The 23138-nt window shown below is 40.8% G+C and overlaps 1 protein-coding gene across 2 annotated transcripts in view; it reads left to right on the top strand.

Moving 5' to 3' along the window:
* The window catches only part of slc49a4 (solute carrier family 49 member 4), a 56123-nt gene extending 33258 nt beyond the window's left edge, over positions 1–22865 (top strand). For both annotated transcript variants that reach the window (XM_067987082.1, XM_067987081.1), the window contains exons 7-9: positions 316–443; positions 1443–1625; positions 20636–22865. In XM_067987082.1, the coding sequence (XP_067843183.1) occupies positions 316–443; positions 1443–1625; positions 20636–20751 (427 nt within the window). In that variant the 3' untranslated portion in view covers positions 20752–22865. The remainder of the gene's footprint in view (positions 1–315; positions 444–1442; positions 1626–20635) is intronic.
* Positions 22866–23138: the final 273 nt, after the last annotated feature.

Genomic DNA, 23138 nt, shown 5'->3' with positions numbered 1-23138 from the left:
ATTCACAGAAGAGGAGGGAGTTCTTCTGTGTCCTGGCCAACATTCCTCCCTCAAGCATTGTCACCGAAAACATATTATCTGATCGTTTGTTTGTTGGGCCTTGCTGTGTGCAGATTGGGTGCCATGTTTGCCTACATAACAATGATTGCACTTCAAAAGCAATCCATTGACTCTAAAGATGTTTTTGGACATGGTGAGGCACTATATAAATACAAGTTCTTCACTGCACAAGAGTGTTACTTTTTAACATTTCCCTTGTGCCGAATTTGATTCAGTAATTCTAGAGAGACTCATCTTTTCTGTTTGTTATTGCAGGTTTGCAGACTTCTTCAGAGGAATGTTAAAGCTTATCCTGCTGCTGCTGTTCTCTGGAGCCACACTGGCATCTGCATGGTTTGCCCTCACCTGCTTTAACAGTGTCACTCACCTGCCTGTAACACCAGGTACTTATGCATAATGTATTCAGATAAATTTCATTTCGGGTTTCTTCAGAGACCAAGCTTCCTTTTACTGACCTATGTAAGCTGTACTTTACATTTCCAGATTTTAAAATCTGCATGATTTATACTAAAAGGGTTTTAGTTTGTTCTTAAATTGTATTTAAATCCTAATTTTTCAGCGTGGAGAGCACGTTGATCATGCTTTCGGTTTGTTGCTAAACACTTCCCTTGTCGGGCCACAGAGAAGTAACACAATAGGATATTTTATCACCCTGGGAACACCCCCACCCCCCCCCCTCCACCCCACCTCATTTTATTCTATACTGCTTCAACATGGCAATGGAATGTAGGCATTTCTGTTTCTCATTTTGAATACAACTTTGTGCACCATCTTTGTTTTGTGACATAGGATTTCAGTATATGACAGTCAGATTCCTAAAAACAAAAACTGAGTAAGTAGAAGACCAGATATCATCCATGGGAGAAGAAAAATCAGTTAATCCATATTACACATCTTAAGACCCCTTCTCAGAACTGGAAGATATTATAGATGAACAGCGTTTGAAAAGGAACAGAACAAGGGACGGGGGGCAAGGGTGGGGAGGGTGGTGGGGAAGAGAGGGAAGTTACGGTCTAAAGTGGCTAAAGTAAATATTAAAGCTTTTATTTTTCTTTTTTTTTCTTTCGTTTTCTTTCTTACTTTCTCTTTCTTTGCTGGCTCCCTCTCTTTGCTCCCCCCACCCACCCCCCTCCGCCTGCTTGCACACTCTTCCCCCTTCCCTCTTTATTTCTTCTCTTCCCCTCCCAACCTCCTTGATTTGCAGCACAGGTCTTCATGGGAGAGGAAGAGAAATGATAGCAAGGAGTGGCATATCACTACACTAACTAACCTACATGTCTGCTGCAGTGTTCAGTGACAGCATGTTCATGTCACTCTAGTGTAAATGGTAAATGTTGCTGTTTCATGATCATTTTATTAACTGGTTTTATTTGACATTGCAGCAACTTTATATACATCGTGCATATTAATTGGAGTATTCATAATCAGCAGTGTTCCCTTCTTCTTTGAACTTCTTGTGGAGACTGTATACCCAGTGCCAGAGGGGATAACCTGTGGATTTGTGACCACCTTAAGCAACGTCTTCATGGGATTACTATTAATGTTCCTGGCATTTTATCACAAAGGTAACTTTAAACCTTTTCTTTTATGGATAATTTGTTTTTGTGTGTATTGATGCTTTCCAGACTATAAAGTGTGCTCTTTTGAAATCTGAGCAAAAATGCATCATGAATTTTTGTGTGTCATGTATGATTCTACCACTATTAAAAGTATTCTGGATGCAAGGAGTTTAGACTTACATGGTGAATAGGTTTTGTATCACAGGATTTCACATTAAGCATCTGTGCAATGGCGTGCTGTGATATTTCTGGTTTGCTATTAAATTCATGAAGTTAAATTGCAGTATATATTGATGAAATCTTAAATACAGACCCAGTTACTTAGCATGATGTAATGGAATTTGGATTGAAACCTCAATGTGGTTACGTAAGAAATTGCAATTGTTCTGCAATGCAGTAGACTGGATTCATGAACCTTCCCCTTCCATTCGAAAGTAGATTGCTGTGGCAGCAATGCAACCACAGCCTGCATCAGAGGCCAGTGCAGCATACAATCACCTGCCATCAATGAGACATGGTTGTGTACAGTATAGTTGTACACTCTCTACACTTTTATATGGCTGTCAAATCAGAGCTCTTTACCATTGGTATAATAGTATCATTGTAGCTACAGCACAGGAAGAGGCCATTCAGCCCATTGTGCCTGTGCTGGCTCTTTGAAAGAGCCATCCAATTAGTCCCATTCCCCTGATCTTTCCCCATAGCCCTGTAATTTTTTTCCCTTCAAGTATTTATCCAATTCCCTTTTGAAAGTTACTACTGAATTTGCTTCCACCACCCTTTCAGGCAGTATATTCCAGATTGTTATATCTTGCTACATAAAAAAATGTTTCCTCATGTCGCCTCTGGCTCTTTTGCCGATCATCTTAAATCTTTGTCCTCTGCCACTGGAAACAATTTCTTCTTATTTACTCTATTAAAACACCTCATGATTTTGAACACCTCTATCAAATCTCCCCTTAACCTTCTCTGTTCTATGGAGAACATCCTCATCTTCTCCAGTCTCTCCATATAACTGAAGTCCCTTATCCCTGATAACATTCTAGTAAACCTTTTCTGCATCCTTCCTAAAGTGTGGTGCCCAGAATTGAACATGATACTCCAGCTGAGGCCTAACTAGTGTTTTATAAAGGTTTAGCATAACTTCCTTGCTTTTCTCTTTCTTGCTGCACCCCCTTTAAAATTTTACCATTTTAGTTTATATTGCCTCTCCTCATTCTTCCTACCAAAATGTGTCACTTCACACTTTTCTGCATTAAATTTCATCTGCCATGTGTCTGCCCATTTCACCAGTCTGTCTATGTCCTCCTGAAGTCCGTTACTATCCTCCACATTGTTTACTACATTTCTGAGTTTTGTGTCATCTGCAAACTTTGAAGTTATACCCTCTACACCCAAGTCCAACATATATCAAAAAGAGCATTGGTCCTAATACCGACCCCTGGGGAACACCACTGTATACTTCCCTCCAGTCTGAAAAACAACCGTTCACCGCTACTCTCTGCTTTCTGTCCCTTAGCCAATTTTGTATCCACGCTGCCATTATCCCTTTAATTTTGCCAACTGATCTATTATGTGGTACTTTACAAAATGCCTTTTAAAAGTCTGTGAACACAACATCAACGGCGCTACCCTCATCAACCCTCTCCGTCGCGACTAGAAAGATTCCACGAAAGTTATGCACAACCTCAAAAAGTTAGGTAGCAAAAGCCAGTAATATTAAAGTCATGGTTATACAGGCCAGGCTCAATGGGTCAAATACTATGTTACCACAAGTCAGATGAACCGCTTCTGAAGGCCATATTCTGCAGCTAGCTGATGACTGGAAAAAGGACAGAAGTCGGTCAGAGGAAATGTTTCAAGCATAACCACCCGAAGTCCAGACTTAAGGGGTGTGACATTCATCTCAACCTGGGAACGTTTAGCCAAAGCTGGCACAGTCTGGAAATATACTGTGAAGGTTAGCATTTCACACTCTGAAGGCCACAGAGTGTTAACAGCAGATGAAAATGACATTGCAGAAAAGGCAACAAAGAAGAGTTGTAATAACGAAAGACTTGCATTTATATAGCGCTTTTCACAACCTCAGGAGATCCCAAAGTGCTTTACAGCTAATGAAGTATTTTTTTGAAGTGTAGTCACTGTTGTAATATAGGCAGCCAATTTGCTCACAGCAAGGTCCCACAAACAGCAATTTGATAATGACCAAATCTGTTCTTTTTAGTGATGTTGGTTGAGGGATAAATATTGGCCAGGACATTCCCCTATAGTAGGGGAATGTAACAGCCAATTTGCGCACAGCAAGGTCCCGAAACAGCAATGGGATGAATGACTAGATAATCTGTTTTTGGTGGTGTTGGTTGAGTGATAAATATTGACCAGTGGGAAAATTTCCTGTTTTTCTTCTAATAGTGCCACGGGACCTTTTACCTCCACCTTAGAGTGCGGGAGGTACCTTGGTTCAACATCTCATCCAAAAGGTGACACCTCCATCAGTGCAGCACTCTCTCAATATTGCACTGGAGTGACTACCCAGGTTATGTACTCGAGTTTCTGGAATGGGAATTGAATCCATGACCTTCAGACTTGAATGCGAGAGTGCTGCCACTGGGCCAAGGCTGACATTTCAATTACTTACTGCTTCATCCGCAAACCCTAATTAGGTTTTATGCTTTTGATTGTGCAGGTCTCTGATTCCAACTGAGATGTGTACTGTACCTCTATTGATTACATAGGAATTGCTAGATGAGAAAAGACCCATGGTCCATCTAGTTCGCTCTCTACCATCCTGGTAGTCTCATAATACAACGATAATGGAGTTGAAGTTGAGTTTGGAATCAAAATGGCGCTCAGATGAGCAGCGTTAATTTATCATCCTGTGCCACTGTGTCTGTGTCTGATTCCGCAGATGTCTGTGAAACGTAAAAGCACTGGAATGTTACCTCCAAGCTTTTGAGATGGCTGAGCTTTCAGTCCTCGAAAGGGACTTCGAGTTTAGACTGTACTTCCTTGTTATTGCAAGTACACAAGAGCTGCTGCTAAACTCTGTTCTGCATTAAGCCAAAGCCCATGTGGAAAGCTAATGATGAAGCTTCACCATCTGGGAGTGCTCCACAGATGTGAACTTTGCTGCTTGCATGCAGAGTTGGCCATTATTTGCTGAACTAAAGTTGTTGTTGTGTTAGACTATTAGAAATTTAATTGCCCATTAGTACCCCCTTTGCATTCCTCCAACTCTTTCTATCCTTAGAGCAACCACTGGAGTCCAGCTTCTGTGCTGATTACGGCCATCTATATTTTCACTTGCTTATTGCTTAACTCTCTCCAAAGACTGTAACCAATGTTTACTTAGGAAATAAATAAACATATTAATAAATCAAAAATCTCAATACTCCATCACATGTATAATAGCCAGTGAAAATGTACAACATTGAGCAACATAAAGAAACTGAGAAGCAATATTCTCCCTCTGATTTTAAATTTACTTTTTTTTTGTTCGTTCATGGAATGTGGGTGCTGCTGGCAAGGCCAGCATTTATAGTAAATCACAACAGGTGCAGTCATAGAGGCAGGAATAACACTGCTTGTGCTGATATAGGATCGTAGAATCTGGACAGTACAGAAGGAGGCCATTCGGCCCATTGTGCTAGTGCCAGCTCTTTGAAAGAGCTATGCAATTAGTCCCACTCCCCTGCTCTTTCCCCATAGCCCTGCATTTTTCTCCCCTACAAATATTTATCCAGTTCCCTTTTGAAAGTTGCTATTGAATCTGCTTCCACCACACTTTCAGGCAATGCATTCCAGATAGAATCATAGAAAGTTACGGCACAGAAGGAGGCTATTCGGCCCGTTGTGTCCGTGCTGGCGGGAAAAGAGTTATCCAGCTTAATCCCACCTTCCAGCACTTGATCCGTAGCCCTGTGGGTTACAGCACTTCAAATGCTCATCCAAGTACTTTTTAAATGAGTGGAGGGTTTCTGCCTCTACCACCCCTTCAGGCAGTGAGACCCCCACCACCCTCTGGGTTAAAAAATTTCCCCTCAGCTCCCCTCTAATCCTACCAATTACTGCGTAACAAAAATTTCTCCTCATCTTTGGCTTTTTTACCAATTACTGTAAATCTGTGTTCTCTGGTTACTGACCCTTCTTCCATTGGAAACAGTTTCTCCTTGTTTACTTTAACAAAACCCTTCATGACTTTGAACACCTCTATTAAATCTCCCCTTAACCTTCTCTGCTCTAAGGAGAACAACCCCAGCTTCTCTAGTGTCTCCACGTATCTGAAGTCCCTCATCCCTGGTACCATTCTAATAAATCTCCTCTGCACCCTCTGCAAGGCCTTGACATCCTTTCTAAACTGTGGTACTTAGAATTGGACACAATACTCCAACAGAAGCTTAAACAGTGATTTATAAAGGTTTAGCATAACTTCCTTGCTTTTCTATTCTGCGCCTCTATTTATAAAGCCAAGGATCCCTTATGCTTTTTTAACAGCCTTATCAACCTCTGTTCCTCCACCCCCTTTAAAATTGTACCATTTAGTTTATATTGCGCCTCCTCATCCTTCCAGAAACAGAAACAGAAAATAGGAGCAGGAGTAGGCCATTCGGCCCTTCGAGCCTGCTCCGCCATTCAATATGATCATGGCTGATCCTCTATCTCAATACCATGTTCCCGCTCTCTCCCCTTGATGACTTTTGTGTCTAGAAATCTGTCTAGCTCCTCCTTAAATATAGTCAGTGACTTGGCCTCCACAGCCTTCTGTGGTAGAGAATTCCACAGGTTCACCACCCTCTGAGTGAAGAAATTTTTCCTCATCTCAGTCCTAAATGTCCTACTCGTATCCTGAGACTGTGACCCCTCGATCTGGACGCCCCAGCCAGGGGAAACATCCTCCCTGCATCCAATCTGTCTAGCCCTGTCAGAATTTTATGTTTCAATGAGATCCATCAATTGCCATCCCAGGAATCTGGTGAACCTTCGCTGCACTCCCTCTATGGCAAGTATAGCCTTTCTTAGGTAAGGAGACCAAAACTGCACAGAGTACTCCAGGTGTGATCTCACCAAGGCCCTGTATAACTGCAGTAAGACATCCTTGCTCCTGTACTCAAATCCTCTTGCAATGAAGGCCAACATACCATTTGCCTTCCTAACTGCTTGCTACATCTGCATGTTTGCTTTCAGTGACTGGTGTACAAGGACACCCAGGTCCCTTTGTACACCAACAGCTCCCAATCTATCACCATTTAAATAATACTCTGCCTTTCTGTTTTTCCTTCTGAAGTGGATAACTTCACATTTATCCACATTATACTGCATCTGCCATGTATTTGCCCACTCACTCAACTTGTCTAAATCACCTTGAAGCCTCTTTGCATCCTCCTCACAACTCATGACCCCCACCTCGTTTCGTGTTGTCAGCAAACTTGGAAATATTACATTTGGTTCCCTCATCCAAATCATTGATATATATTGTGTATAGCTGGGATCCAAGCACTGTTCTCTATGGTACCCCACTAGTCACTGCCTGCCACCTCGAAAAAGATCCATTTATTCCTACTCTCTGTTTCCTGTCTGTTAACCAATTTTCAGTCCATGCCATATATTACCTTTAATCCCATGTGCTTTAATTTTGCACACTAACCTCTTATGTGGGACTTTATCAAAGGCCTTCTGAAAATCCAAATAACTACATCCACTGGTTCTTCCTTATCTATGCTACCAGTTACATCCTCAAAAAAACTCCAGTAGGTTTGTCAAACATGATTTTCCTTTCATAAATCCATGTTGACTTTGTCTAATCCCATTGATATTTTCTAAGTGTCCTGTTATCACATCCTTTATAATAGACTCTAGCATTTTCCCTACTACTGATGTTAGGCTAACCAATCTGTAGTTCCCTGTTTTCTCTCCCTCCTTTTTTAAATAGTGGGGTTACATTTGCCACCCTCCAATCTGCAGGAACTGTTCTATAATCTATAGAATTTTGGAAGATGACAATTAATATAGCCACTATTTCCATGGCTGTCTCTTTTAGTACTCTGGATGCAGATTATCAGGCCCTGGGGATTTATCAGCTTTCAGTCCCATTAATTTCTCCAGCACTTTTTTAATGATACTAATTTCCTTTTAATTCCTCCTTTTCACTAGTCCCTTGGTTCCCTAGCATTTCTGGAAAGTTATTTGTGTCCTCTTCCATGAAGACAGAACCAAAATACTTGTTTAATTGCTCTGCCATTTCCTCGTTACCCATTATAAATTCTCCCGTTTCCGACTGTAAGGGACCTACATTTGTCTTCACTAATCTTCTTTCTTTTTACATACTTGCAGAAGCTTTTACAGTCTGCTTTTATGTTCCTTGCAAATTTACTCTCACTCTATTTTTCCCCTCTTAATCAGTCTTTTGGTCCTTTTTTGCTGAATTCTAAACTGCTCCCAGTCCTCAGGCTTGCTACTTATTCTGGCAACTTTATATGATTCCTCTTTGGATCTAATACTATCCTTAATTTCTTTTGGTAGCCATGGTTGGGCTGCTTTTCCTTTTGTGTTTTTGCGCCAGAAAGGAATGTATAATTGTTGCAATTCATGCTTTCGTTCCTTAAATGTCAGCCATTGCCTATCCACCATCATGCCTTTTAATGAAGCTTCCCAATCTATCATAGCCAACTCATTCCTCATACCTTCGTAGTTTCCTTTGTTTAGATTGTAATTATATCATGTCAATGTATCATGTCACACTTCTCTGCGTTAAATTTCTTCTGCCATGTGCCTGCCCATTTCATCAGTCTGTGTGTCCTCCTGAAGCCTGCTGCCATCCTCCTCCCTGTTTACTACTTTTCTGAGTTTCATGTCATCTAGAAACTTTGAAATTATGCTTTGTATACCCAAGTCCAGGTCATCAATATATATCAAAAAGAGCAGTGGTCCTAATACCGACCCCTGGGAGATACCACTGTATACTTCCCTCCAGTCTGAAAAATAACAGTTCACCTCTGCTTTCTGTCCCCTAGCCAATTTTGTATCCACGCTGCCACTGCTCCTTTAATCCCATGGGCTTCAATTTTGCTAACAAGCCTATTACGTGCTACTTTATCAAACGCCTTTTTGAAAGTCCATATACACAACATTAACCACACTACCCTCATCAACCCTCTCCGTTACTTCATATGTTTATGTAGTTCTAATGAAAGGTCATTGAACTGAAACGTTAACTTTGTTTTTCTATTCAGATGCTGCCTGACCTGCTGAGTGTTTCCAGCATTTTCTGTTTTTATATTAATATATGTATTTGGAAATGAGAGCTTGGTGCAAAGGGGATGGACTGAGTCTGAAAGGCTTTAGGCTTCAGTATGACTTGTACATATGCTTTTTTTTTCTTGTGAAGCTTTCTTATTTCCAGAGTTGGTATGCTGCTATACTGATGCCATTTGAGTTGATTTTATTCCCTTTTTAAATGTAGCCTTAGGGCCCCATGCTGAATACATCGATGGAACACTCAGGTTACCTGATCTTCAGCTGACACAGAAACAGGCTTTGCCTCCCTTGAGGAAAGGATCTAGTTTCCCTGCTGGTTACCTGTTCCAAAGACACAATGAGTGACAAAATTGTTACTCTGCATTACCATGGAACAATAGCTCAGTGTGCTCCCATGCCTTAACAATTCACTGGAGTGGAAGTGATATTTCCAGATGAATCTTAGCAGTTGCATTATTTAACAAATGCATTCTTCATTTGACTGGCTCGATGAATAGAAATACATTTATAGGATGACATCAAACATTTACAACAAAAAAAAATCCATTTTAATTGGACAACGCAAGGTGAGTGCCCATTCTAAAGGGACATTGCTGACACTGTGAACACCTCCCTGCATCAAACTTAGCTGCAGAGTTGAAAATCTACTTTTTTTTAAAATATAAATTTCCATTACATGTGTGGGAGAAGTGGGTTTCGATTCATGGGGCACTGGCACCAGTACTGGGGAAAGAGGGAGCTGTTCCATTGGGACGGGCTTCACCTGAACCATGCTGGGACCAGTGTTCTGGCAAACCGAATAACGAGGGCGGTAGAGAAGGCTTGAAACTAAATAGAGTGGGGGAGGGCTCAGGTTGGAGTGAAGTTTAGATTGATAAAGAGAAAAGACAAGGAAGTAGTACAGGAAAGTGATGGGGGTGATGATAAACAGAATGTGTCAGGAAGGGACAGAGCGTACAAACATAAGAGTGCACTAGCGAATGGGGCTGCGGTAGGAAAGAATGGTAAAAAAGACAAAATTAAAGGTCCTTTATCTGAATGCGCGCAGCATTCGTAATAAGACAGATGAATTGACAGCACAAATAGAAACAAATGGGTATGATCTCGTGGCCATTACAGAGACGTGGTTGTAAGGTGACCAAGGTTGGGAGCTAAATATTCAGGGTTATTTAACATTTCGGAAGGATACGAAAAATGGTAACGGTGGTGGGGTAGCTCTGTTAATAAAGGATGAAATTGGTATAATAGTGAGAAATGATCTTGGCTCAGAAAACCAAGATGTCAAATCAATTTGGGTGGAGGAAAGAAATCACTGGTGGAAATAGTATATGGGCCCCCTAACAGTAGCTACACTATAGGGCAAAATATTAATCAGGAAATAAGGGGGGGTTTGCAAAAAAAGGTAATGCAATAATCATGGGCGATTTTAACTTTCACATAGAGTGGACATATCAAATTGGCAAAAATAGCCCTGAGGAGGAGTTCATAGATTGTATTAGGGACTGTTTCTTAGACCAATACGTCAGGGAACCAACCAGGGAACAGGCCATTTTGGATCTGGTAATGGGTAACGAAACAGGATTAATTGATGATCTCAAAGTAAAGGATCCCCTGGGAAGCAGTGATCATAACATGATAGAATTTCACATCCAGTTTGAGAGCGAGGATCTTGGGTCTGAAACTACTGTATTAAATTTAATAAGGGCAATTATAAAGGAATGAGGGTGGAATTGGCTAAAGTGGACTGGGTAAACAGATTAGATGGTATGATGGTGGATAAGCAGTGGCAAACATTTAAAAAGATATTTTATGACTCGCAACAAAAATATATCCCTGCTAGGAGGAAAGACTCCACAAAAAGGGTGAACCAACCATGGCTAACTAAGGAAGTCAAGGATGGTATCAGGTTAAAAGAAAAAGCATACAACATGGCAAAGATTACTGGTAAGCCCGAAGATTGGGAAAACTTTAAAAACCAGCAAAGGATGACTAAAGAATAATGAAGAGGGAGAAAATAAATTGAGAGTAAACTAGCAAGAAATATAAAAACTGACAGTAAAAGCTTCTACAAGTATATAAAAAGGAAGAGGGTAGCTAAAGTAAACATTGGTCCCTCAGAGGATGAAACTGGGAAAATAATAATGGAAAACAAGGAAATGGCAGAGGAATTGAACAGACATTTTGTATCTGTCTTCACAGTAGAAGAGGAGAAATAAAAAAGCAAAATATTATTTGAATGGAGAAATACTACAAAATGCTGTGGTACGGAGGGATCTGGGTGTGCTCGTACATGAAACACAAAAAGTCAACTTACAGGTGCAGCAGGTAATCTGGAAGGCAAATGGAATATCAGCCTTTATTTCTAGGGGGATGGAATATAAAAGCAGGGAAGTCATGCTACAACTGTACAGGGTGCTGGTGAGACCACACCTGGAGTACTGCGTACAGTTCTGTTGCCCTTATTTAAGGAAGGACATACTTGCATTGGAGGCAGTTCAGAGAAGGTTCACTAGGTTGATTCCAGGAATGGAAGGGTTGTCTTATGAGGAAAGATTGAACAGGTTGGATCTATACTCACTGGAGTTTAGAAGAATGAGAGGAGATCTTATTGAAACATACAAGATTCTGAGGGGACTCGATAGGGTAGATGCTGAGAGGATGTTACCCCTCATGGGGGAATCTAAAACTAGGGGGCATAGTTTCAGAATAAGGAAATGAGGAGGAATTTCTTCTCCCAGAGGGTCGTGAATCTTTGGAATTCTTTACCCCAAAAAGCTGTGGAGGCTGAGTCATTGAATACATTCAAGGCTGAGTTCGACACATTTTTGATTAGCAAGGGAGTCAAAGGATATGGGGGAAAGTGAAGTTGAGGTAAAAATCAGATCAGCCACGATCTCATTGAATGGTGGAGCAGGCTCGAGGGGCCGAATGGCCTACTCCTGCTCCTATCTCTTATGCTCTTATGATCTTACAAGTTCAATCGTGCTGCGATGTGCTGTGGCTTTGGCTTTGCACTGGCACTAAGCTTGTGGAATGTTAATCAGATATTGAGGCCTGAACTGACTCCAGTGCAAAGTAGGGTGAGACTCCCTCCTGCAGGAGTTCTCCCTCTCGCTATGGTGTCAGATGGGGCCCTGACTCCGGAGGCTGGTTAAATTCATGCTATAACTGCGGTGCACACAGCCACAGTTGTTAGATGTGAGAGAGATTCTTTCTTGGTTCTGAAAAAAGATCCACTTTTATATGGTGCCTTTCACATAAATGCACTCTTAGACACTAAAGAAGCTGTATGTTGTAAGTGTCTTAAACTAATTTTTGTTTTAAAGAAGTGATTTGCTAGAATGGTTATTCAATGTTTTCCAGCAATTTTATTAAAATAACAGGGGTCCCCCACAGTCTTATAGCCTGTGCAAATTCACTTTCTAGGCTGGGGTTGTCTAAGCTTTTGTCTTTGTGTGCCATGCAGATATGTTCCATGGAGCCTCAGGGGCAACATGTAAAGTTTAAAACCGTGTTCTCAATAATTTGCATATATATACAGATCTTTTGTGTTCTGATTTAGGATTTATCCACCAACTACACTAAGATCAGCCCATTCCAGAGTAGACGGATTCCCATGAGGGAGAAAGGAAGGGCATCCAAAGCTAGAGCTCCCTGGATGACTAAAGATATAGAGATTAAAATGAAATAGAAAAAAGAGATTTATGACGAATGTAAGGTTCATAATACAGTAGAGAACCAAGCTGAATACAGAAAGTACAGAGGAGATCCAAAAAAGGGGAATAAGAGGGGCAAAAAGAGAGTATGAGGATAGATTAGCGGCTAACATAAAAGGGAAGCCAAAAAAGTCTTTTATAAACATATATAAATGGTAAAACGGTAGTCGAAGGAAGCATAGGACTGATTAGGGGCCAAAAAGGAGATGCTCTTGTGGAAGCAGAGGGCATGGCTGAGGCACTAAATGAATACTTTGCATCCATCTTCACTAGAGAAGAGGATGTTGCCATTGTAGCAGTAAAGGAGGAGTTAGTAGTGATATTAGATAGGATAAAAATAGATAGAGGAGATACTTAAAAGATTGGCAGTACTCAAAGTAGAAAAGTCACGTGGTCCAGATGGGATGCATCCTGGGTTACTGAGGGAAGTAAGGGTGGAAATTGCGGAAGCTCTGGCCACAATCTTCCAATCCTCCTTAGATATGGGGCTGGTGTCGGAAGACTGGAGGATTGCAAATGTTACACCCTGTTCAAAAAATGGGAGAGGGATAAACCCAGCAATTCCAGACCAGTCAGCCTAACATTGGTGGTAGGGAAACTTTAAGACAATAATCCGGGACAAATTGGCACTTAGAAAAATATGTAAAAGCTAATAAATGAAAGCATGGATTTGTTAAAGGAAAATCGTGTTTGACTAACTTGATTGCATTCTTTGATGAAGTAACAGAGAGGGTTGATGAGTGTAGTGCGGTTGATGTGTATATATGGACTTTCAAAAGGTATTTGATAAAGTACCACATAATAGACATGTTAGCAAAATTGAAGACGTGGGATTAAAGGGATGGTGACAGCATTGATACAAAATCGGCTAGGGGACAGAAAGCAGAGAGTAGTGGTGAACGGTTGTTTTTCAGACTGGAGGAAAGTATCAAGTGGTATTCTCCAGGGGTCAGTACAAGGACCACTGTTCTTTTTGATATATATTAATGACCTGCACTTGGGTATCGAGGGTATAATTTCAAAGTTTACAGATGACAACGAAACTTGGAAATGTAGTAAACAATGTGGAGGATAACAGACTTCAAGAGGACATAGACAAAGTGGTGAAATGGGCAGACACATGGCAGATGAAATTTAACGCAGAGAAATGTAAAGTGATGCATTTTGGTAGAATAATGAGGAGAGGCCATATAAACTAAATGGGACCTGGGGGTTCACATGAATAAATCTCTGAAAGTGGCAGGTCAAGTTGAGAAGGCTGTTTTTTTAAAAAAAAGCATATGGGATCCTGGGCTTTATTATTAGAGGCATAGAGTACAAAAGCAAGGAAGTTATGCTGAACCTTTATAAAACACTAATTAGGCCTCAGCTGGAGTATTGTATTCAATTCTGGACACCACACTTTAGGAAGGATGTCAAGGCCTTGGAGAGGGTACAGAAGAGATTTACTGGAATGGTGCCAGGGATGAGGGACTTTATTTATGTGCAGAGACTGGAGATGCTGGAGTTGTTCTGCTTAGAACAGAGAAAGTTAAGGGGAGATTTGATAGAGGTGTTCAAAATCATGAGGGATTTTGATAGAGTAAATAAGGAGAAACTGTTTCCAGTGGCAAAAGGGTCAGTAACCAGAGGACACCAATTTAAAGTGATCGGCAAAAGAGCCAGAGGTGACATGAGGAAACATTTTTTTAACGTAGCGAGTTATTATGATCTTGAATGCACTGCCTGAAAGAGCGGTGGAAGCAGAATCAATAGTAATTTTCAAAAGGGAATTGGATAAATACTTGAAGGGGGAAAAAAATCGGATAGCTCTTTCAAAGCTGGGCCGAATGGCCGCCTCTTATGCTGTACTTATTATGATGCTATGACGATAGGGTTTGTATTCTGGTATAATGAGATTAAATGGGCTGAAGGGCCTCCTCCATCTGTCACAGTGGTTGGTTTATGTCAGAATGCCTGATCTGGTGAATTCTTAATCTGTCAAATTCTTAATCTGTCAATGTTGAGAAAATGCTCGGGGCTTTACCACCAGCAAAGATGAGATATTCTTTCTTGGGCACTATATAAAAGCAAGTTCCTTCTTTGACATCATCAGGGCACTCCAGAGATCTTCACAGCCAATGAAGCACATTTGATGTGTTATGTTGGCAATTGCAGCAGCCAATTTTCACATAGTAAGCTCTTACAAGCAGCAGATGAGATAAATAACCAGTTAACTTGTTTTTGGTGGTGTTTGGTTGAGAGAGGAATGTTGACCAGGATACTGGGAGAGCTCACTCCTTCTCTTCGAGTACTGCCCTGGGATCTTTTACATCCACCTGAACAGATGGATTTGGCCTTGGTTTAAAGTCTCATCTGAAAGAAGGACAAACGGTGAGCACAAACCTTCTCACAGCAGATGACAGCAGCAAGTTGCTTGCCTTCCCAATAGGGCTGCTGCACAACATGGGGAGGTATCCAGGAAGGAACCTGATCTCACTTCCAGTAACTCAAGATTACTGTGCTGCATCTCCAACATCTGGAATTGCTTCAAAGTTCATTTCGGACAAAATGGGAAGCTTCCACAATTCCATCAGGTTTTCTTTACATCCTGTCGTTTATTCGCAAAGTCATGACCTCTAACCCTCTGGTGATTTTCAAACTCTGGTTTATTGACTTGGAGGTCACGACAAGAAGACATTTATTACAAAACGTACTGACTGAATCCTTAATAGCCTCATGCCTCAGAGTATGAGCATTTTTCTGTACCAAGAGTGTACGACTAAAACTTGACTGGTAAAATCATGTAAGAATTGGAAGGTAGCACTGGTTCCGTGGGAGATGCTCTTTTGAGGTTGGTTGTTGGTGCAGACTCAAAGTTGTCCTCTGCAGTTGATTGTGTTACACCTGCTCGGAAAGTAGGTGGCACACTATAATATAAGGAATCTTACAACACCAGGTTATAGTCCAACAGTTTTATTTGAAAATCACAAGCTTTCGGAGCTTTCCTCCTTCGTCAGGTGTGTGAAGGTTTCCGTAAAAGCACCGCATATATAGTCACAGAACAATTGCTCTGTGACTATATATGCGGTGCTTTTATGGAAACCTTCACACACCTGACGAAGGAGGAAAGCTTGTGATTTTCAAATAAAATTGTTGGACTATAACCTGGTGTTGTAAGATTCCTTACATTTGTCCACCCCAGTCCATCACCGGCATCTCCACATCATGGACACTATAATATGTTTGACATTTTGAAGGAGTCTCGTGTGCCTTTGCTTAGTTTATCCTGGAAGAAGATTATTGGCAAACATTTAGCATTGACTGGGATTGAGCCAACACACAGCTTTGGAGCTTCAAGGCACTGCCCCAGGGTAGTGGTGAAGGTTAGATATTTCCACACGACTGAATTCCTCATGCAGCAGCTGGGAATGGCTATTGCCAGCTGCTTCCTCGGTGACATTGACCAAGACCAAGGAGCAAATTACCCACCTTTGTCACTAGTGGCAGTGCTAAGCCTGGGTAGGTAAAGAAAGTAGGGAGAGAAATTTCATGAATTACTGCAATTTTGTGCACTCGTCTTGTGCCATTTGGTTGTGGCTGATAACATATCTGAAAAGGCTTGAAGGTGCGGAAAATCTGTGGTAGATTCTTTGGGTTGTCTAATGATGTGTCACTTATATACAAGTAAAATGAGGCACGGGTAATTTAAATATAGGTGGGTTTTCTCTTAGCGTTCTAACTCATGGGTTGAACTTTTGGAAAACATACCTCTTCCATCTTCAGACCTTTACCTGAGGAAGGAGGAAGCCTCCGAAAGCTTGTAGATTTCAAATTAAAATTGCTGGACTATAACTTGGTGTTGTAAAATTGTTTACAATTGTCAACCCCAGTCCATCACCGGCATCTTCAGACCGTATATTGCTACCTCTCATTGCTATAAAGACTGCGTAAATACATCAGTGACAGCCTATCTAAAGTTGACCAGCACCTGACCTTGCAAGAAACAAATTGGTCAGTAAATGTTCCCTCCTCACCACTGCTGGCCAATTGGCAAATGAATTTAGGTAGGCAGTTGCTGATAGTATTTGTGATTTTTACAACAACAACTTGCATTTATATAGCGCCTTTAACGTAGTAAAACATCCCAAGGCACTTTTTACAGTGTTGAGTTGCACCAGTATACTGCCCTAACAATGAGAACCTGTCTTTGACGGTCTCTAACAGTGTATCAGAACGCTGTAGAATACAGCCTATACTTAAATGTATTTATGTTAAAATATAAATCCACTTACACTAAATTAAGCTTGTATTGATCAAGGATTTTGTTCAGCATTTCGAAGGAGCTAACCTGTTAAGAATGTTCTTGGCGGTACGGTGATTCTACAGACCTTGTTACAAATTAAGCATTTTTCAAAGGAAAAATGTTGTTGTTGTGCTTCTACACCCACTATCTTGGGACTGTACAATTGTAGAGAGCAGTGACTGCTGTTTGCTGCTTGACCCTGGTTACCTGGTGGCGTTTGTACACGGGCCGACTCTGTTGGCTCACTATTGAATCTCATTAATTCTCCTCACCATTGAGTGGTACATCGGCTGCTGGGACTAACCATTTGTGCCTGCATGCCCTGGGGGCAGTAATTGGTTTTAGGGCCTATCTAGACAGATGGCTCCTTTAAACTTGTGAATACGTTTTAAGCATAGGTTGTTCTGTTTGTTATGTATGGTCTTGAAACAGTAGCTTGTAGCTTTGGGTACATAAACGGGGTTGGCGTGTATTTGAATCTCTTTGACGCAGATTTGCTGTCTTGAAGATTAATAATTTATTGATGCGTTAGCATGCCGCATGCCACATGACATGAGGCTGTGCACCTGTTAATCTACACACTGCCGCCCGTATAAAGTTATGGCATGCAGAGTATCTAAGCTCATGTCCACTTGATCAAATGATGCATACTGAACCATTTTTTAAAAAAAAATATTAAAAATCTCCTATTTCTGTGTGCAGAGCATGTTTTTTGTTCTATTTCCAGGCAAATCTGCGTTGGGCAAAGCTCCAATGCATGCATGAAAATCTATAAATTCTAAAGCTCCCATTAATTTTTGATTCACTGCAAACTGCTTTTGGAAATCTGTCTTGTGATGCATTGGAGTAGATGTGGAATGTAGCTGTGGATAATTCAACATTTTCTGGTGTATAGTATCAGTCTTGAAAGAGTTAAGCCCACAAGACTAATTTGCAGGTTGTCTACCTGTGTCGTGACCTTTTTTTTTTCCCCCTTCCAAACTCCAGATTGAAACTTTCGACTGCAATCTCATGCATTATGGATTTCCCAAGGCAGCATTGAAACTTTCTGTCTGATCATTTAGGCATGAAGGAAGTGTTTAGCATGCACTAGTAATGCTCACTCAGGTCATGTCCAAGTCTGAATAAATTGTTATTCCTTCGCTGAATGTATGGCAGTGATAAAGCATTAAAGTAAACAGAGCTCCAGATTTCAAAAGCTAGAATGAAATGACGTGTTAATGGAGTGCGTTATTAAAGCTGGTTAAATGGAAGAACCGTATGAGCAATTTTTTATACCTCAGTATTCTAAAGACCATTAAATAGTGCTAATTACGGATTCCAGCTAAATCATAGAATGATACAGCACAGAAGGATGCCATTCGGCCCATCATGCCTATGCCGGCTCTTTGAAAGAGCTATCCAATTCGTCCCTCTCCCCTGCCCTTAAAGTAGACTTGTACCATTAAAAGATTCAGACTGTTGATTAAACTGCACATTACAACTGTAACTGCTGACTAGTTCCGCAGTTTATAGGAGTTTTGCCTAAAGAGCACAAATGGATTCTTGATTGATGCCCTGACCTGATCTTATCTCTGACCTTGCCTTGGCGGGGAATAGTGGGGGAGAGAGAGGACCCATATCCATGGCTATGTCCATGTGTCTTCAGGCTGGACCATTGAATCATATGTGTGCTTGTTAGAGGCTGACTTGGGAGGATTTTAGGGTTGAGGGATAGTGGATGAAAAAATAAATCTCTTCGATTTCTATTTGAGGTTCAGTACACTCTTTGCAGAATAGTTAATTTAAACGCTGCAGGGATCAACGTCCTTTTGTAAGTTACAATCTTAGTAAATAGGGCAACAACTCTTGTGTCTGTTTCTCTTCTTAAACGCATTCGTCATGACTTGAGCTGAAACTACTATACTTGCAGAGCAAAGTGTTCCAGGGCAAGATTCATTAGGGTTTTGATCAGAAAGTAATCAGAGAGGGTTCTAGGTGAAGTTTTGAATTGAGGTCTCAACTTTTTGATTTGATCCTGATCCTTCGTGTAGCCATTGTACACTACAGTTCTGAACCTTCACGCATTCCCTGTATAAACGCCTGGTCTAAAGATCTCAGCGGCTCAGTATGTTTTGGTATTCATGGCTGCTTTCCCCCCCTCGTGCACCTTCACAATCTCAGCTGAATAACTCGAGATCCTACAAATCCCTATTTCTGAGCAACTTGGTGGACAGGTTGATTTTTGGTCAAGAATGGTGATCAATCAGTTGAGTGCTTAACTTAAGACTACCTGCATTATAGTTAGAATGGTGTGTGAAATAAAAGGAAGAATGAGAAATTTTTAAAACAAAAGGGAGAGAAAGCATGGATGGCTTCTTGGTTGTGACACTAACCTATTCTAGACGGTTTGTAACTACTTTAACATTTTGTTCCAGTGTGATGTTGTAAGATCAAAAATAAACTATTTCTATATGCATGTCGTAGAATTATTAAAATTGTACAGCTCAGGAGGCTCTTCAGCCCATCAAGCCTGTGCTTTCTCTCCGATAGAGCTATCACTTAGTCCTGTTGCCAATATCCTTTAAATTTTTTCTTTTTCAAATATTTATCTATTTCCATTTTAAAAGCTATTATGGATTCTGCTTCGACCGTTGTTTATGGTGGGTCATTCCAAGTCCCAACAACCCTCTATATTAAAAAAAAAAATCCTATCCTCTCCCTTCATTCCTTTGATAACTTTACTGATTTGCTGACCAGTGGAAATAATTTTTCTTTATTTACCTTGTCAAAATCTCTCATAATTTTGAGCACCTCTTTCAGACCGACTCTTAACCTTTTCTAGTCCAATGGAAAGAGTCTCCATTTCCTTAAGTCTTCTTCATAGCTAAAGCTTTGCAACTTGGTTATCAGATGAACCTCTTCTATGACCTCTTCATGGCCTCAACATCCTTCCTAAAGTAGAGCGCCCAAAATTGGGCACAGTATTCTGACTGCAATAACCTGTATAGGTTTGGCATCGCCTCTTTGCTGTTGTACTTGATGTCTGTTTTTATAACATCTATGACCCCATATGCCTTTTTTTTAAAACAGCTTTATTAACTTGTCCTTCACTTTTAAGTCTTCAGTCTCTCCGCACCTTTATAAATTGGCCTGGGTTTTTATCTGGTTCTTCGCCTCTCCCAGGAGATCACCTGGCTTTCGAGTGGGGTACGGAGTCTATATATTGTGATGCACAAGGCATCGCAGTTTTACCATTTAGCGTACATGTCCTCTCCTTACTCTTCCCAAAATATATCCCCTCACATTTCTCAGCATCATGTGGCTCCAAAAGTAAAACGTGGGGTAGGGATAAGGAGAAGACGAGATATTGGGAAGAAACATTTTTTTTGTTGGGAGAATGCTTCAGCACAATTTGAAAGCTTAAAAAGTTTTCAAAAGCAATAATAGACTACAGCAATGTTAACTTCCCCCTGTTTTCTCTCCTTGCTTACTTTCTCATGTAGTTGGTAACTTTATGTTTTGATATAGTTCCAAAGGTGCCAGAATTCCTGTGGTAGCTCACCCAAATGGACATCCTCAAAGCTTGGACAGTGAGTGTTGAGGGATTTGGTCCATGGGACTAATCCTGCCCTCACCATCCTTTTCATAAAATGGCCCTCATCTAGTGGCTGAGTAGAAGTCCTGGCCAGATTTAACTCCGTGTATAAGCACTTACACTTCTCAAGGAGCTGGGTGGTGGTCCTTAATGACACTAACATTGTTCTCTGTTTGTCTTTCAGATGTTTACTGGTTGAATTGGTGCCTGACAGGATCATGTCTGTTCAGCCTCCTCCTTATTCTGCTATTCAGGGAATCCTACGATAGACTCTACCTCGATGTCTTAGTCTCTGTCTGATGTTGTATAGACAGAGGGACTGGACGGATTTTGAAAAGACTGAAAACTCCTTGTGGAATAGGAAAGCACACTTGCTTGGAATTGCACATTTTTAAAAAAGGAAGGGAATGGATTACTCGGACCTGTGGCTTTTTCCACTAGTGGTTTTTTTGTTTTTTTAATTCAAACTCACTGTTAAGAAATTGGAATTGCTAATTAACATTGTAAAATTGGAGATGTGTGTGAAACAAAATAAGCTGACTTGTGTGTTCCGTGAATGATGGGGCTATTTAAGGATGTTCTCATTTGGTTGAATAATCACCCTCTCAATCTCATTGTGGCAAATGCCGCTCTTGAAGCTGAACAGGCTATTGGTGAAGGATTGTGTTTTGATAAGATTGAGGAAAGTTGGTGGTGAAATATTTATTGATGATATCAAGTACGTTCTTCCTGCTTCTATTTAAGAGGCACAGGCAACTTCCCATAACAGGTTCAAGTCTGAACTATTTACTGTCCTGACCTGCCAATAGATGGCCAGTATAGACAGGTGCTTACTGCAGATTGCATTACACTGGAACTGCCAATGGCAGATGTTAGCAACGGACTGAATGCAAAGTTAATAGTTGCTCTTGGAAATGGGTTCAGATATTGTGTACTGCTTACACTGATAATTATCTCCGAGAGATTGCTGTATCTAGCCAGTTCTCGCTGGCACGTGTCACCAAACCTAATGTGGATTTTTTATTTTCTCAGTCAGTTGTAGTTTGCGTTATTTTTTTTGGCACAGTCTGGTGTAGTTGTCACTGACAAGTAATCACGAGCTACTAATGCCCTTAAACTATTGTGATGGAAAAAATGGCTTAAAGACGAGGGCATTCCAGGTGCACTGATACCAAGGGACAGGTTAATACTCAGACTGACAGCCTACTCTTGTTCACTCACATCACCTTGTATAGAGATTCTTTTTTCACTTGCAAAAGTATTGAGTGCTTACAGTCACTGTCAGGATTCAGTGTTTGTAAAAAAAAAAAAAATTTTAGCAAACTGGTCCATAAATATTCCCGAGTTACTTAATTCAGCTTGGAGTACTGATACCAAGTCTAGGATTCTGTAGCTGTTTTTCTACAATGCCGGATTTTACAGTAGGTGTCCTCTTGTGTATTCTCCTAATAATCGTGTTCTCTTACCCATCGCCCCATCCTCCATGAAAAGGAACTCCTATCTGTGCCAGTACAGTAGAAGCAAAATTACTTGAGAATGTTTTCTAAAGTTTCTGTTAAAGCTCAGGTAACGAGGTCCCAGAGAATGCAATTCTTTCCTATCAGAGTTGGTTGAGCAAGACACTAGCCTGGAACTGCAAATCGACACAGGAGAGGTCTGTAAGAGACTAGCAGCTTTGTTTTGTTTACAGAATTAGGAGGTGTTCTGATCAAGGTTTCGAATGTGTATTGTAAACTAGTGGTGAATCCTAAGAAATGATGTCAAGTGCTGCTATCTTGGATGTAAGATGAGAAATCTGAAATGTATTCTTAAAAGGATTATATACCTGTATGCTGGTAACCCCGGTGCAAAAACTGGGAGACTGCTCTAGGAAATGTGAACCTTGTGCACCACCCTTAACAATGAGCGTTACTGCGGACTGAGACGATACCTTCCTTCATGGGCTTTTAAACTTCATTTGTTGAATGCTACTGCGGGTTGGCAAGTCTTTAATGAAAGGGAAGTGGCTACTTTGTCTTGCGTCTCCCCAAACAAATAAATCTCTCGTCCTTCACCGTGCTGTCTTATTTTCAGATGTCGCGTGCCCTCTCCCCGACCCCTCATGAAAAAAGCAGTTCTCTTTCCTTCCACCCCGTCCCCTGCCAAGTCTAGAGAGTGAGCAGGAACTTTGACCAACAATTGCCATTAAATCTGATGCAGGTATTCGAGTGAGCTGGAGAAATCCAGTGGTAACTGCAACTCTCTATTGCCCTGCAACTCTCTATTGCGTACCACCATAGCTGTCGTCCCTACTATGCCAACAGTAAAAGCAGGATGTGCGTTTGGAGACTCATCTGAATTGTAAAATGTAGCATTTTGTAAGTGTGAATTCTAACCTTTCCCAATCAAACGTTACAATGAATTTACAAAACATTTATCAGAAGTAGACTTTGCCTTTCTGTTCCCCTCCATTATATGATGGGTGTTCTATTTTGTAATTGGTTCCTAAAGTACAATTTTAACAGGTTTTTTAAGTCTTGTGTCCTTAAAATGAAGTTGCATTAGATATTGTTCTAATATTTGCTATTTAGAGCAGCTGTGGACTAGGTTTATTTCTTTCATCTAAGTTACAATATTTGTAAAATGACTTATAGATGAGTGTTTTTAAACCGTTGCACAAAGTCGTGTATATTTCACTGAACTTAAGG

Source organism: Heptranchias perlo, chromosome 7, assembly GCF_035084215.1.
Source record: "Heptranchias perlo isolate sHepPer1 chromosome 7, sHepPer1.hap1, whole genome shotgun sequence".
Classification (NCBI taxonomy): Eukaryota; Metazoa; Chordata; class Chondrichthyes; order Hexanchiformes; family Hexanchidae; genus Heptranchias; species Heptranchias perlo.
Note: the sequence above shows the minus strand (reverse complement) of the source record. Positions and strands in the feature narration are given on the sequence as shown.